This window comes from Salvelinus fontinalis, chromosome 23, assembly GCF_029448725.1.
Source record: "Salvelinus fontinalis isolate EN_2023a chromosome 23, ASM2944872v1, whole genome shotgun sequence".
Taxonomy (NCBI): Eukaryota; Metazoa; Chordata; class Actinopteri; order Salmoniformes; family Salmonidae; genus Salvelinus; species Salvelinus fontinalis.
The window spans coordinates 4,071,344-4,084,498 of NC_074687.1; the positions used below are offsets into that span (position 1 = coordinate 4,071,344).

Genomic DNA, 13,155 nt, shown 5'->3' on the forward strand with positions numbered 1-13,155 from the left:
CTAGGATTAGTCAATAACAAAAATATTCTTACATCATAGGTTTATACAATTGTAGCCCCTGACCTTTTTCAGTTTATTTTATTAAACTTTTTAAACTGTTGTAACTGGCAATTAATGTGTAGGAATTTTTATTTTTTTGCTTTCATGTTATTTTGTTTCTTAAGAAAATATACTTGTAGTGATGTCCTGTTCATTTGTTATTGTAATTTGAAGTTGAATTTGTTAAAAAAAAGTCACAGGTAAATAAGGTCTAGTTACCACCAATGAGACTGTAGTAGCTTGGTTAGGATCATTTTCATTACATTGCTATTGTATTTTTATTATGTAACAACCCAAAAGTTTATAAGCAAGCCCGTCTTGAACGAGGCACCAAATGCTAGCATATTATTACTTAGTATTTATTGACAGTTCACAATGGGCTAGCCGCTGTCCAGTTTGGCTAAAAAGTTCTATCTGTGTGACCACCTAACTGCAATAAGCTCAAAGTTTACTTGAATCATCCTTTCCTTTCAGTCCAAGTGCATCAAAGCTGGGACCGAGAGACTGAAAAACAGCTTCAATCTCAAGGCCACCAGACTGTTAAATAGCCATCAGTACCCAGCTACTCATCCCTGCACCTTAGAGGCTGCTGCCCCCTATACATAGACATGGAATCACTGGCCACTTTAATAAATGTTTACATACTGTTTTACTAATTTCATATGTACAGTATTCTAGTCAATGCCGTTCTGACATTGTTAGTCCTAATATTTATATATTTCTTAATATAGTCTTTTACTTTTAGATTTGTGTGTATTGTTGTGAATTGTTAGATATTACTGCACTGTTGGAGCTAGGAACACAAGCATTTCACTACACCCGTAATAACATCTGATAAATATGTGTTTGTGACCAATAAAATTAGATTTGATCAAGGCTTTTATTCATTCCAAGCTCATTATCAAGTTCTTAGAAAACATACAAATAATGTCACAGCTTTAGGTCTTCAGGCACAGGTCAGTCATGATAAGACAGGTAGACTGACCAATTAGATATTTTCTTCTGGCCCTTAGCTTTCGAAGAGTTATGGCAGATGACAGGAAAAGTATTTTACAGTCACTCAGAGACCACAGCATACACATTTGAATATAATGAACTCAGAATCAAGGGTTGTCTGTGTCTCCCGTGTTTACAAGTGCATTCATTTCCCCAGTATACTAACTGTTATATGATCATGGATCAGGTACAGTAGGAACCATTTCATGGTATGTCACAATGAGAGAACTGTCAGTTCTTTTTTTGGGTTGCAACAAATGCAGATTTATGTGATGTCAGAAATAGGTGTGACGAATGAGTGAGAGAATTACCATTTTATGTGATGTCACAGAAAGCATTGACAGGAGAGTCTGGGTGCATCACAATAGTCTGAAATAGCTTCCTCAACTCCTTTCAGAAATCTGCACTTGTTACATAGTAGCAATCCAAAGCCATATGGTATTGCTTTCTCCAGTATTCTCTCATCAGTGTAGTTGAAGGACAGGAAGACACACAAACCCTTGATATTCCATGTCTTAACTAAATACAAGTTACATAAAAAAATAACGTAAGGGATTTGGCCAGCTTCTGGTTTCCATGCTGTCACGCCCGCCCGCCAACCACCCGCCCGCCCGCCCACCCACACACACACGAAAACTAACCGTTAATAACACACTACTTGTAAACCATACAAGAAAAAAGGAAAAAAATATATATTTAAAAAAACAAGCCTTTTCTTTGTAAAATGAACAAGAGGCGGCATTGAAAACACTACTTACATGCAATTTACAATGGCACTTTATTGTAGAGGAAAGGTTCAAAAAATGTCTTGCTTTTTAAAAACAAGTCAGTGTCCCAGACAGGGTGTTTTTGAGTCTGTGTCAGTTTGCAGATACTTCTGAGAACGAGGAGCTGGCAAAGCAGAGAGTAACAGAACAACTGGTGCAAAGCAGAGAGTAACAGAACAACTGGTGCAAAGCAGAGAGTAACAGAACAACTGGTGCAAAGCAGAGAGTAACAGAACAACTGGTGCAAAGCTTAGAGTAACAGAACAACTGGTGCAAAGCAGAGAGTAACAGAACAACTGGTGCAAAGCAGAGAGTAACAGAACAACTGGTGCAAAGCAGAGAGTAACAGAACAACTGGTGCAAAGCAGAGAGTAACAGAACAACTGGTGCAAAGCAGAGAGTAACAGAACAACGGGTGCAAAGCTTAGAGTAACAGAACAACTGGTGCAAAGCAGAGAGTAACAGAACAACTGGTGCAAAGCTTAGAGTAACAGAACAACTGGTGGAAAGCTTAGAGTAACAGAACAACTGGTGCAAAGCTTAGAGTAACAGAACAACTGGTGCAAAGCAGAGAGTAACAGAACAACTGGTGCAAAGCAGAGAGTAACAGAACAACTGGTGCAAAGCAGAGAGTAAGAGAACAACTGGTGGAAAGCTTAGAGTAACAGAACAACTGGTGCAAAGCAGAGAGTAACAGAACAACTGGTGCAAAGCAGAGAGTAACAGAACAACTGGTGGAAAGCAGAGAGTAACAGAACAACTGGTGCAAAGCAGAGAGTAACAGAACAACTGGTGCAAAGCAGAGAGTAACAGAACAACTGGTGCAAAGCAGAGAGTAACAGAACAACTGGTGCAAAGCAGAGAGTAACAGAACAACTGGTGCAAAGCAGAGAGTAACAGAACAACTGGTGCAAAGCAGAGAGTAACAGAACAACTGGTGCAAAGCAGAGAGTAACAGAACAACTGGTGCAAAGCAGAGAGTAACAGAACAACTGGTGCAAAGCTTAGAGTAACAGAACAACTGGTGGAAAGCTTAGAGTAACAGAACAACTGGTGCAAAGCTTAGAGTAACAGAACAACTGGTGCAAAGCAGAGAGTAACAGAACAACTGGTGCAAAGCAGAGAGTAACAGAACAACTGGTGCAAAGCAGAGAGTAACAGAACAACTGGTGGAAAGCTTAGAGTAACAGAACAACTGGTGGAAAGCAGAGAGTAACAGAACAACTGGTGCAAAGCAGAGAGTAACAGAACAACTGGTGCAAAGCAGAGAGTAACAGAACAACTGGTGCAAAGCAGAGAGTAACAGAACAACTGGTGCAAAGCAGAGAGTAACAGAACAACTGGTGCAAAGCAGAGAGTAACAGAACAACTGGTGCAAAGCAGAGAGTAACAGAACAACTGGTGCAAAGCAGAGAGTAACAGAACAACTGGTGCAAAGCAGAGAGTAACAGAACAACTGGTGCAAAGCAGAGAGTAACAGAACAACTGGTGCAAAGCAGAGAGTAACAGAACAACTGGTGCAAAGCTTAGAGTAACAGAACAACTGGTGCAAAGCAGAGAGTAACAGAAGAACTGGTGCAAAGCTTAGAGTAACAGAACAACTGATGCAAAGCAGAGAGTAACAGAACAACTGGTGCAAAGCAGAGAGTAACAGAACAACTGGTGCAAAGCTTAGAGTAACAGAACAACTGGTGGAAAGCTTAGAGTAACAGAACAACTGGTGCAAAGCTTAGAGTAACAGAACAACTGGTGCAAAGCAGAGAGTAACAGAACAACTGGTGCAAAGCAGAGAGTAACAGAACAACTGGTGCAAAGCAGAGAGTAAGAGAACAACTGGTGGAAAGCTTAGAGTAACAGAACAACTGGTGCAAAGCAGAGAGTAACAGAACAACTGGTGCAAAGCAGAGAGTAACAGAACAACTGGTGGAAAGCAGAGAGTAACAGAACAACTGGTGCAAAGCAGAGAGTAACAGAACAACTGGTGCAAAGCAGAGAGTAACAGAACAACTGGTGCAAAGCAGAGAGTAACAGAACAACTGGTGCAAAGCAGAGAGTAACAGAACAACTGGTGCAAAGCAGAGAGTAACAGAACAACTGGTGCAAAGCAGAGAGTAACAGAACAACTGGTGCAAAGCAGAGAGTAACAGAACAACTGGTGCAAAGCAGAGAGTAACAGAACAACTGGTGCAAAGCTTAGAGTAACAGAACAACTGGTGGAAAGCTTAGAGTAACAGAACAACTGGTGCAAAGCTTAGAGTAACAGAACAACTGGTGCAAAGCAGAGAGTAACAGAACAACTGGTGCAAAGCAGAGAGTAACAGAACAACTGGTGCAAAGCAGAGAGTAACAGAACAACTGGTGGAAAGCTTAGAGTAACAGAACAACTGGTGGAAAGCAGAGAGTAACAGAACAACTGGTGCAAAGCAGAGAGTAACAGAACAACTGGTGCAAAGCAGAGAGTAACAGAACAACTGGTGCAAAGCAGAGAGTAACAGAACAACTGGTGCAAAGCAGAGAGTAACAGAACAACTGGTGCAAAGCAGAGAGTAACAGAACAACTGGTGCAAAGCAGAGAGTAACAGAACAACTGGTGCAAAGCAGAGAGTAACAGAACAACTGGTGCAAAGCAGAGAGTAACAGAACAACTGGTGCAAAGCAGAGAGTAACAGAACAACTGGTGCAAAGCAGAGAGTAACAGAACAACTGGTGCAAAGCTTAGAGTAACAGAACAACTGGTGCAAAGCAGAGAGTAACAGAAGAACTGGTGCAAAGCTTAGAGTAACAGAACAACTGATGCAAAGCAGAGAGTAACAGAACAACTGGTGCAAAGCAGAGAGTAACAGAACAACTGGTGCAAAGCTTAGAGTAACAGAACAACTGGTGCAAAGCTTAGAGTAACAGAACAACTGGTGCAAAGCAGAGAGTAACAGAACAACTGGTGCAAAGCTTAGAGTAACAGAACAACTGGTGCAAAGCAGAGAGTAACAGAACAACTGGTGCAAAGCAGAGAGTAACAGAACAACTGGTGCAAAGCAGAGAGTAACAGAACAACTGGTGCAAAGCAGAGAGTAACAGAACAACTGGTGCAAAGCAGAGAGTAACAGAACAACTGGTGCAAAGCAGAGAGTAACAGAACAACTGGTGCAAAGCAGAGAGTAACAGAACAACTGGTGCAAAGCTTAGAGTAACAGAACAACTGGTGCAAAGCAGAGAGTAACAGAACAACTGGTGCAAAGCTTAGAGTAACAGAACAACTGGTGCAAAGCTTAGAGTAACAGAACAACTGGTGCAAAGCAGAGAGTAACAGAACAACTGGTGCAAAGCAGAGAGTAACAGAACAACTGGTGCAAAGCAGAGAGTAACAGAACAACTGGTGCAAAGCTTAGAGTAACAGAACAACTGGTGCAAAGCTTAGAGTAACAGAACAGCTGGTGCAAAGCAGAGAGAGTGAAAAGAAACAGAATACAGAAGACTGGAAGAGGTCTCTGCTTTCTGCTTCCAAACCCTGCATGTCAAAGAACGAGGAAGAATGCAGTGGAGACAGCAAGGAGATACCATGGCCATCTCTAGGTCTCAGTCTGTCCTATACTGGTACGATTGGCATATTCACAGACCTAGTGGCCAACTCTACCATTACTCATGACTTTCAGTGGGTCCTGACCAATAGGGGCTACAGGAAGAGGGTTCCTGCCCCTCCCCCTCCGACCCATGGAAAGTTGGACATTGTGTGATGGGCCAAGTTAGATTTTTCAAAGTGTAGCGCAGCCGATATCTGTGCTCTGTTCTGCTGACGTGTGTTATGACGACGTCACAACAGAAGGCAGGTTGGGCTCTGCTGATGTCAAAGTGAGAGATATAGGGTTGTTGTGCTGATGTCACAGAACTCTTTCACTGTGATGACACAAGAAGAGAACACGTGTCCAGGTTACTGTCGTGTTCAAAACAACTGGGAACTAGGAACTCTGACTTCCGACTTCAGTGCCTTCAAGACAACTGGGAAATGGGAAAAATAGTTTGAAATGGTCATCCAACTCTAAAACTCTGGCATCTTTCTAGAACTCCGACTTTCCGTGCTGAAGATCCCAGACATTATGATTTGACCCAGATTTGACCCAGCTCCTCCCACAGGATCATGATGTAATAGTCGGATGATGTAACAGTGGCACAACAAACAGGGGCAGGAGGAGCAAAACTGGATCTCAAATGGCATTCTATCCTCCACATATTAGTATAATACCTTTTGACCAGTGCACTATATGGGGAATAGGGTGTGATTTGAGACTTGCCCAGAGCCTGCCGTCTCCTACGTGATCTTCAGCGTGCTGCCGTCTCCTACGTGATTTTCAGCGTGCTGCCGTCTCCTACGTGATCTTCAGAGTGCTGCCCTCTCCTACGTGATCTTCAGAGTGCTGCCCTCTCCTACGTGAGCTTCAGAGTGCTGCCCTCTCCTACGTGATCTTCAGAGTGCTGCCCTCTCCTACGTGATCTTCAGAGTGCTGCCCTCTCCTACGTGAGCTTCAGAGTGCTGCCCTCTCCTACGTGAGCTTCAGAGTGCTGCCCTCTCCTACGTGAGCTTCAGAGTGCTGCCCTCTCCTACGTGAGCTTCAGCGTGCTGCCCTCTCCTACGTGATCTTCAGAGTGCTGCCCTCTCCTACGTGATCTTCAGAGTGCTGCCCTCTCCTACGTGATCTTCAGAGTGCTGCCCTCTCCTACGTGATCTTCAGAGTGCTGCCCTCTCCTACGTGATCTTCAGAGTGCTGCCCTCTCCTACGTGAGCTTCAGCGTGCTGCCCTCTCCTACGTGATCTTCAGAGTGCTGCCCTCTCCTACGTGAGCTTCAGCGTGCTGCCCTCTCCTACGTGATCTTCAGAGTGCTGCCCTCTCCTATGTGATCTTCAGAGTGCTGCCCTCTCCTACGTGATCTTCAGAGTGCTGCCGTAGGTCTGCTGTACCACCACCTGCACGTTGTCCAGGATGAAGTCAAAGGCCATGCTCCATACAGACTCCACAGACTGCTGCATCAACCTGCCATGACATAAGACATGCCTTAGGCCTAACACACTTGAATATCTAATAAACTAAACACACATGAGAAAAAGAGAAAAACACTAATTGAAATGGAATCTCAACAACAGGGGTAGAATGATCCTCTATCCCCATACAGGTCCTATTTGACCATGGCCGTGTGGTCCCTCACTGAGACAGAGGTGAAGAGGGGAGAGTTAGACCACGAATGGACCGTACCTCTTCATGTACTTGATGATCAGGTCAAGTTTCTCTAGGTCTTTGTCGTTGATCAGATCAGTGCAGTACTTGACTACCTGCAGAATGTCCTCCTCCATGGGGTCTAAGGGGGGAAAAGTACTTAGAAAAATGCAAAACTACATCTTTAACACAGTCAAAAACACAACTACAGTTGTGGCAAAAAGTTGAGAATGACACAAATATTAATTTCCACAAAGTTTGCTGCTTCAGTGTCTTTACATATTTCTGTCAGATGTTACTATGGAATACTGAAGTATAACTACAAGCATTTCATAAGTGTCAAAGGCTTTTATTGACAATTACATGAAGTTGATGCAAAGAGTCAATATTTGCAGTGTTGACCCTTTTTTTTCAAGACTGCAATCCGCCCTGGCATGCTATCAATTAACTCCTGACTTATGGCAGCCCATCCTTGCATAATCAATGCTTGGAGTTTGTCAGAATTTGTGGGTTTTTGTTTGTCCACCCGCCTCTTGAGGATTGACCCCAAGTTCTCAATAGGATTAAAGGTCTGGGGAGTTTCCTGGCCATGGACCCAAAATATTGATGTTTGTTCCCCGAGCCACTTAGTTATCACTTTTGCCTTATGGCAAGGTGCTCTATCATGCTGGAAAATACATTGTTCGTCACCAAACTGTTCCTGGATGGTTGGGAGAAGTTGTTCTCGGAGGATGTGTTGGTACCATTCTTTATTCATGGATGTGTTTTTAGGCAAAATTGTGAGTGAGCCCACTCCCTTGGCTGAGAAGCAACCCCACACATGAATGGTCTCAGGATGCTTTACTGTTGGCATGACACAGGACTGATGGTAGCGCTCACCTTGTCTTCTCCGGAAAAGCTTTTTTCCGGATGCCCCAAACAATCGGAAAAGTGATTCATCAGAGAAAATGACTTTACCCCATTTCCCAGCAGTCCAATCCCTGTACCTTTTGCAGAATATCAGTCTGTTCCTGATGTTTTTCCTGGAGAGAAGTGGCTTCTTCACTGCAGGCCATCCTCCAAAAGTCTTCACCTCACTATGCATGCAGATGCACTCACACCTGCCTGCTGCCATTCCTGAGCAAGCTCTGTACTGGTGGTGTCCCGATCTCGCAGCTGAATCAACTTTAGGAGACGGTCCTGGCGCTTGCTGGACTTGGGCGCCCTGAAGCCTTCTTCACAACAGTTGAATCGCTCTCCTTGAAGTTATTGATGATCTGATCTTACTGGCAGCAATATCCTTGCCTGTGAAGCCCTTTTTGTGCAAAGCCATGATGACGGCACGTGTTTCCTTGCAGGTAACCATGGTTGACAGAGGAAGAACAATGATTCCAAGCACCTTTTGAAGCTTCCAGTCTGTTATTCAAACTCAATCAGCATGACAGAGTGATCTCCAGCCGTGTTCCCGTCAACACTCACACCTGTGTTAACGAGAGAATCACTGATCACATGTCAGCTGGTATTTTGTGGCAGGGCTGAAATGCAGTGGAAATGTTTTTTGGGGGGGATTCAGTTCATTTGCATGGCAAAGAGGGACTTTGCAATTAATTGCAATTCATCTGATCACTCTTCATAACTTTCTGGAGTATATGCAAATTGCCATCATACAAACTGAGGCAGCAGACTTTGTGAGAATTTATATTTGTGTAATTCTCAAACCTTTTGGCCACGACTGTACTATGGCAGCAAATGTCCCCCTTTTTCCATAGATGGTAGTAAACGACCCACTCCCCATTCTGTACCTGAGATGGTAGTGACCCATTCTCTGAGTAGTGTTCGGATGTCCATGAAATCACAAGCTCCAGCCAGGGTGGGTTCAGGGTGAGGGGTGAACTTGGACAGAGTCTCTGGGTCGTCCTGCTGTAGGGGGGAGGTGGAAGGTCCATTCTCCAGCTGGATGGGGGTCAGTTCAGGCCAGTTTAATCACTATGCATCATTAATAAAACAGAAAACTTACCTTGGATAAGTGCTTAGGGGCTCACCTTGAGGCCATTGGGTAGGTCCCTGGGTCTGAGCACGTGTGGTAGGTCTTTGGCCGGGGTGTTTCCTGGTGGGCGGGGCCTCTTTAGAGGGGAGGGGCCTTTCTTGGCAGGGCTGTTGGCACTCTTCTTGTAGCAGTGCTTCATCCGACCCACCCCCACATGCTTCAGATGCAACAGGGGCTTCCTCTGGTCTGCTACAGAGAAAGAGAGAGGGGAGGGGTGGAGTGAAAGGTAGAGAAGGAAAGAGAGGTAAGGGGGCAACGCAATGGAAGTTTAATTTGATCATTAGTCGGTTCTATGGTTCTTTCCAGTGTATTGCTAAATGGCATATATATTCTATATTATATTACTAGTATACACTGAGTGTACAAAACATTAAGAACACCTGCTCTTTACATGTCAAACTGACTGGGGAATCCAGGTGAATCCAGGTGAATCCAGGTGAACGCTATGATCCCTCATTGATGTCACCTCAATCAGTATAGGTGAAGGGAAAAAGACAGGTTAAAGAAGGATCTTTAAGCCTTGATACAGTTGAGACATGGATTGTGTATGTGTACCATTCAGAGGGTGAATGGGCAAGACAGAAGATTTAAGTGTCTTTGAATGGGGTATGGTATTAGGTGCCAGGCGCACCGGTTTGAGTCACGAACTGCAATGCTGCTGGGTTTTTGTTGATGGAATTTATAGGTTTAAATGAATGATTAGAATACTCCACCCTGAAACCATATAATTGTATGAAATTGATTAGAATCATAATTAATTAATGATGGGTGTGGTTTTAGTCAGTAGAATTATATATCTGTGAGTATAGTTTTTAATCAGAATTAGGGTATAACAATATATCTGTACAATATGACTATTATAGTATCTTAAAAACAGACTGTCTGAGCAAGATTCGGTGCCGACTTTGGCGGGGGGCCACAGAGTACTTCCCAGGGTCTCCCTATTTTGAGGGAGGACGGGGAGTGATTCTCACGGACTCCCCTAATCTTTGTCGGCTGGGTAGCAGGACAGTGTGTGCGTAGGATACCTAATGTTTGTATGCAAATGTATGTGCGTATGAATTATGTTTGTGTGCAAGAGTATGTGTGTAAGGAGCTAGTATAAAATGAATGGTCTTGTACAACTAACCAGCGCTCTCGTAAATAAACTTTCTGACTATTGTAGCTGGGCCTCTGTCTGATTCATTTCAACCAGTTTCCTACAAATTCTGGGTTTCAGACTGAGTAGTTCATTGAATTGGGTTTATGAACATTGAGACCTTAATTCTCGTAACAGTTTTTCACCCTCAACAGTTTCCTGTGTGTATCAAGAATGGGTGGTGGACCAAAGGACATCCAGCCAACTTGACACACATGTGGGAAGAATTGGAGTCAACATTGGCCAGCATCCCTGTGGAACGCTTTGGACACCTTGTAGAGTTCATGCCCCGACGAACTGAGGGGACCATTCTTATTACCCCGGTCAACAGCACTGCCCTCCCCTCTGCTACTCGCCCAAGCCTTCCCCATTTCTCTTTCTCCCAAATACAGTCAGCTGATGTTCTGAAAGAGCTGCAAAATCTGGACCCCTACAAATCAGCCGGGCTAGATAATCTGGACCCTTTCTTTCTAAAACTATCTGCTGAAATTGTTGCCACCCCTATTACTAGCCTTTTCAACCTCTCTTTCGTGTCGTCTGAGATTCCCAAAGATTGGAAAGCAGCTGCGGTTATCCCCCTCTTCAAAGGGGGGGACACTCTTGACCCTAACAGCTACAGACCTATATCTATCCTACCCTGCCTTTCTAAGGTCTTCGAAAGCCAAGTCAACAAACAGATTACCGACCATTTCGAATCCCACCATACCTTCTCCACTATGCAATCTGGTTTCAGAGCTGGCCATGGGTGCACCTCAGCCACGCTCAAGGTCATAAACGATATCTTAACCGCCATCGATAGGAAACAATACTGTGCAGCCGTATTCATTGACCTGGCCAAGGCTTTTGACTCTGTCAATCACCACATCCTCATCGGCAGACTCGACAGCCTTGGTTTCTCTAATGATTGCCTCGCCTGGTTCACCAACTACTTCTCTGATCGAGTTCAGTGTGTCAAATCGGAGGGTCAGTTGTCCGGGCCTCTGGCAGTCTCTATGGGGGTGCCACAGGGTTCAATTCTTGGACCGACTCTCTTCTCTGTATACATCAATAATGTCGCTCTTGCTGCTGGTGATTCTCTGATCCATCTCTACGCAGACGACACTATTCTGTATACTTCTGGCCCTTCTTTTGACACTGTGTTAACAACCCTCCAGGCGAGCTTCAATGCCATACAACTCTCCTTCCGTGGCCTCCATTTGCTCTTAAATACAAGTAAAACTAAATGCATGCTCTTCAACCGATCGCTGCCTGCACCTGCCCGCCTGTCCAACATCACTACTCTGGACGGCTCTGACTTAGAATATGTGGACAACTACAAATACCTAGGTGTCTGGTTAGACTGTAAACTCTCCTTCCAGACTCACATCAAACATCTCCAATCCAAAGTTAAATCTAGAATTGGCTTCCTATTCCGCAACAAAGCATCCTTCACTCATGCTGCCAAACATACCCTTGTAAAACTGACCATCCTACCAATCCTCGACTTCGGTGATGTCATTTACAAAATAGCCTCCAAAACCCTACTCAATAAATTGGATGCAGTCTATCACAGTGCCATCCGTTTTGTCACCAAAGCCCCATATACTACCCACCACTGCGACCTGTACACTCTCGTTGGCTGGCCCTCGCTTCATACTCGTCGTCAAACCCACTGGCTCCAGGTCATCTACAAGACCCTGCTAGGTAAAGTCCCCCCTTATCTCAGCTCGCTGGTCACCATAGCAGCACCTACCTGTAGCACGCGCTCCAGCAGGTATATCTCTCTGGTCACCCCCAAAACCAATTCTTCCTTTGGCCGCCTCTCCTTCCAGTTCTCTGCTGCCAATGACTGGAACGAACTACAAAAATCTCTGAAACTGGAAACACTTATCTCCCTCACTAGCTTTAAGCACCAGCTGTCAGAGCAGCTCATAGATTACTGCACCTGTACATAGCCCATCTATAATTTAGCCCAAACAACTACCTCTTTACCTACTGTATTTATTTATTTATTTATTTTGCTCCTTTGCACCCCATTATTTCTATCTCTACTTTTTTCTATCTCTACTATCTCTACTTTTTTTACTTTTTTTTACTTGCTATATTGTATTTACTTCGCCACCATGGCCTTTTTATATTTTTATTTATTTATATATATATTTTGTTTGCCTTCACCTCCCTTATCTCACCTCACTTGCTCATATTGTATATAGACTTATTTTTCACTGTATTATTGACTGTATGTTTGTTTTACTCCATGTGTAACTATGTGTTGTTGTATGTGTCGAACTGCTTTGCTTTATCTTGGCCAGGTCGCAATTGTAAATGAGAACGTGTTCTCAATTTGCCTACCTGGTTAAATAAAGGTGAAATAAATAAATAAATAAAAAATTAGGAAGGTGTTCTTAATGTTTGGTAAACTCAGTGTATATTATTGGATAGATATACTGTATTCTGCACTACTTTGGTCTGCAGTCTTACCCATGATCCTCTTGGCCTGGGCGTTCTCTCTGCGGCCGTACGCTGAACGCAGCTCCTCCTGGAGTTCTCTGGGGAGTGCTGCAAACACCTCCGGGTCAACCTACACACACACACGACACACACAGACACACACAGACACACACAGACACACACACACAGACAGAGAGACAATATGTGCGTGTTTATAGGGGGTGTTTGAGTTAATGAGAATGTTTGTGGGTGTGTGTGTGTGTGTACCTGGGAGAAGTCAGGCAGTTCCAGTATGATGCCTGTGGAGCCGGTCTGTCCAGACTGGTTGGGGATCTGAAGCACCAGTGCTCCTACAGGAGGGGCAGCGGGGGGAGGAGGAGAGGAGGGTAGAGGGGAAGATGAACAGGAAGAGAGAGGAGAAGAGGGGCCATGGTGAAGGGGGCGTTGGTGTGACCCGTTGTGGGTTCTCTCTGTGTCTCTGTGGGTCCAGGAGTGCTCCACCTGTTCTCTCAACTCGGCAGGCAAGGCCTCCAACACCGACCGGTCCACCTGACA

General features: G+C 44.4%; 1 protein-coding gene across 1 annotated transcript in view; it reads right to left on the reverse strand.

The window, feature by feature from the left end:
* Positions 1-4,967: 4,967 nt before the first annotated feature.
* LOC129820738 (DNA repair protein REV1-like) overlaps positions 4,968-13,155 on the reverse strand; it is a 42,919-nt gene continuing 34,731 nt past the window's right edge. Inside the window, exons 17-22 of the mRNA XM_055877652.1 lie at positions 12,868-13,149; positions 12,631-12,730; positions 9,028-9,221; positions 8,788-8,938; positions 7,046-7,148; positions 4,968-6,826 (exon numbers count right to left, since the gene is read on the reverse strand). Coding sequence (XP_055733627.1) covers positions 6,715-6,826; positions 7,046-7,148; positions 8,788-8,938; positions 9,028-9,221; positions 12,631-12,730; positions 12,868-13,149 — 942 coding nt within the window. The 3' untranslated portion in view covers positions 4,968-6,714. The remainder of the gene's footprint in view (positions 6,827-7,045; positions 7,149-8,787; positions 8,939-9,027; positions 9,222-12,630; positions 12,731-12,867; positions 13,150-13,155) is intronic.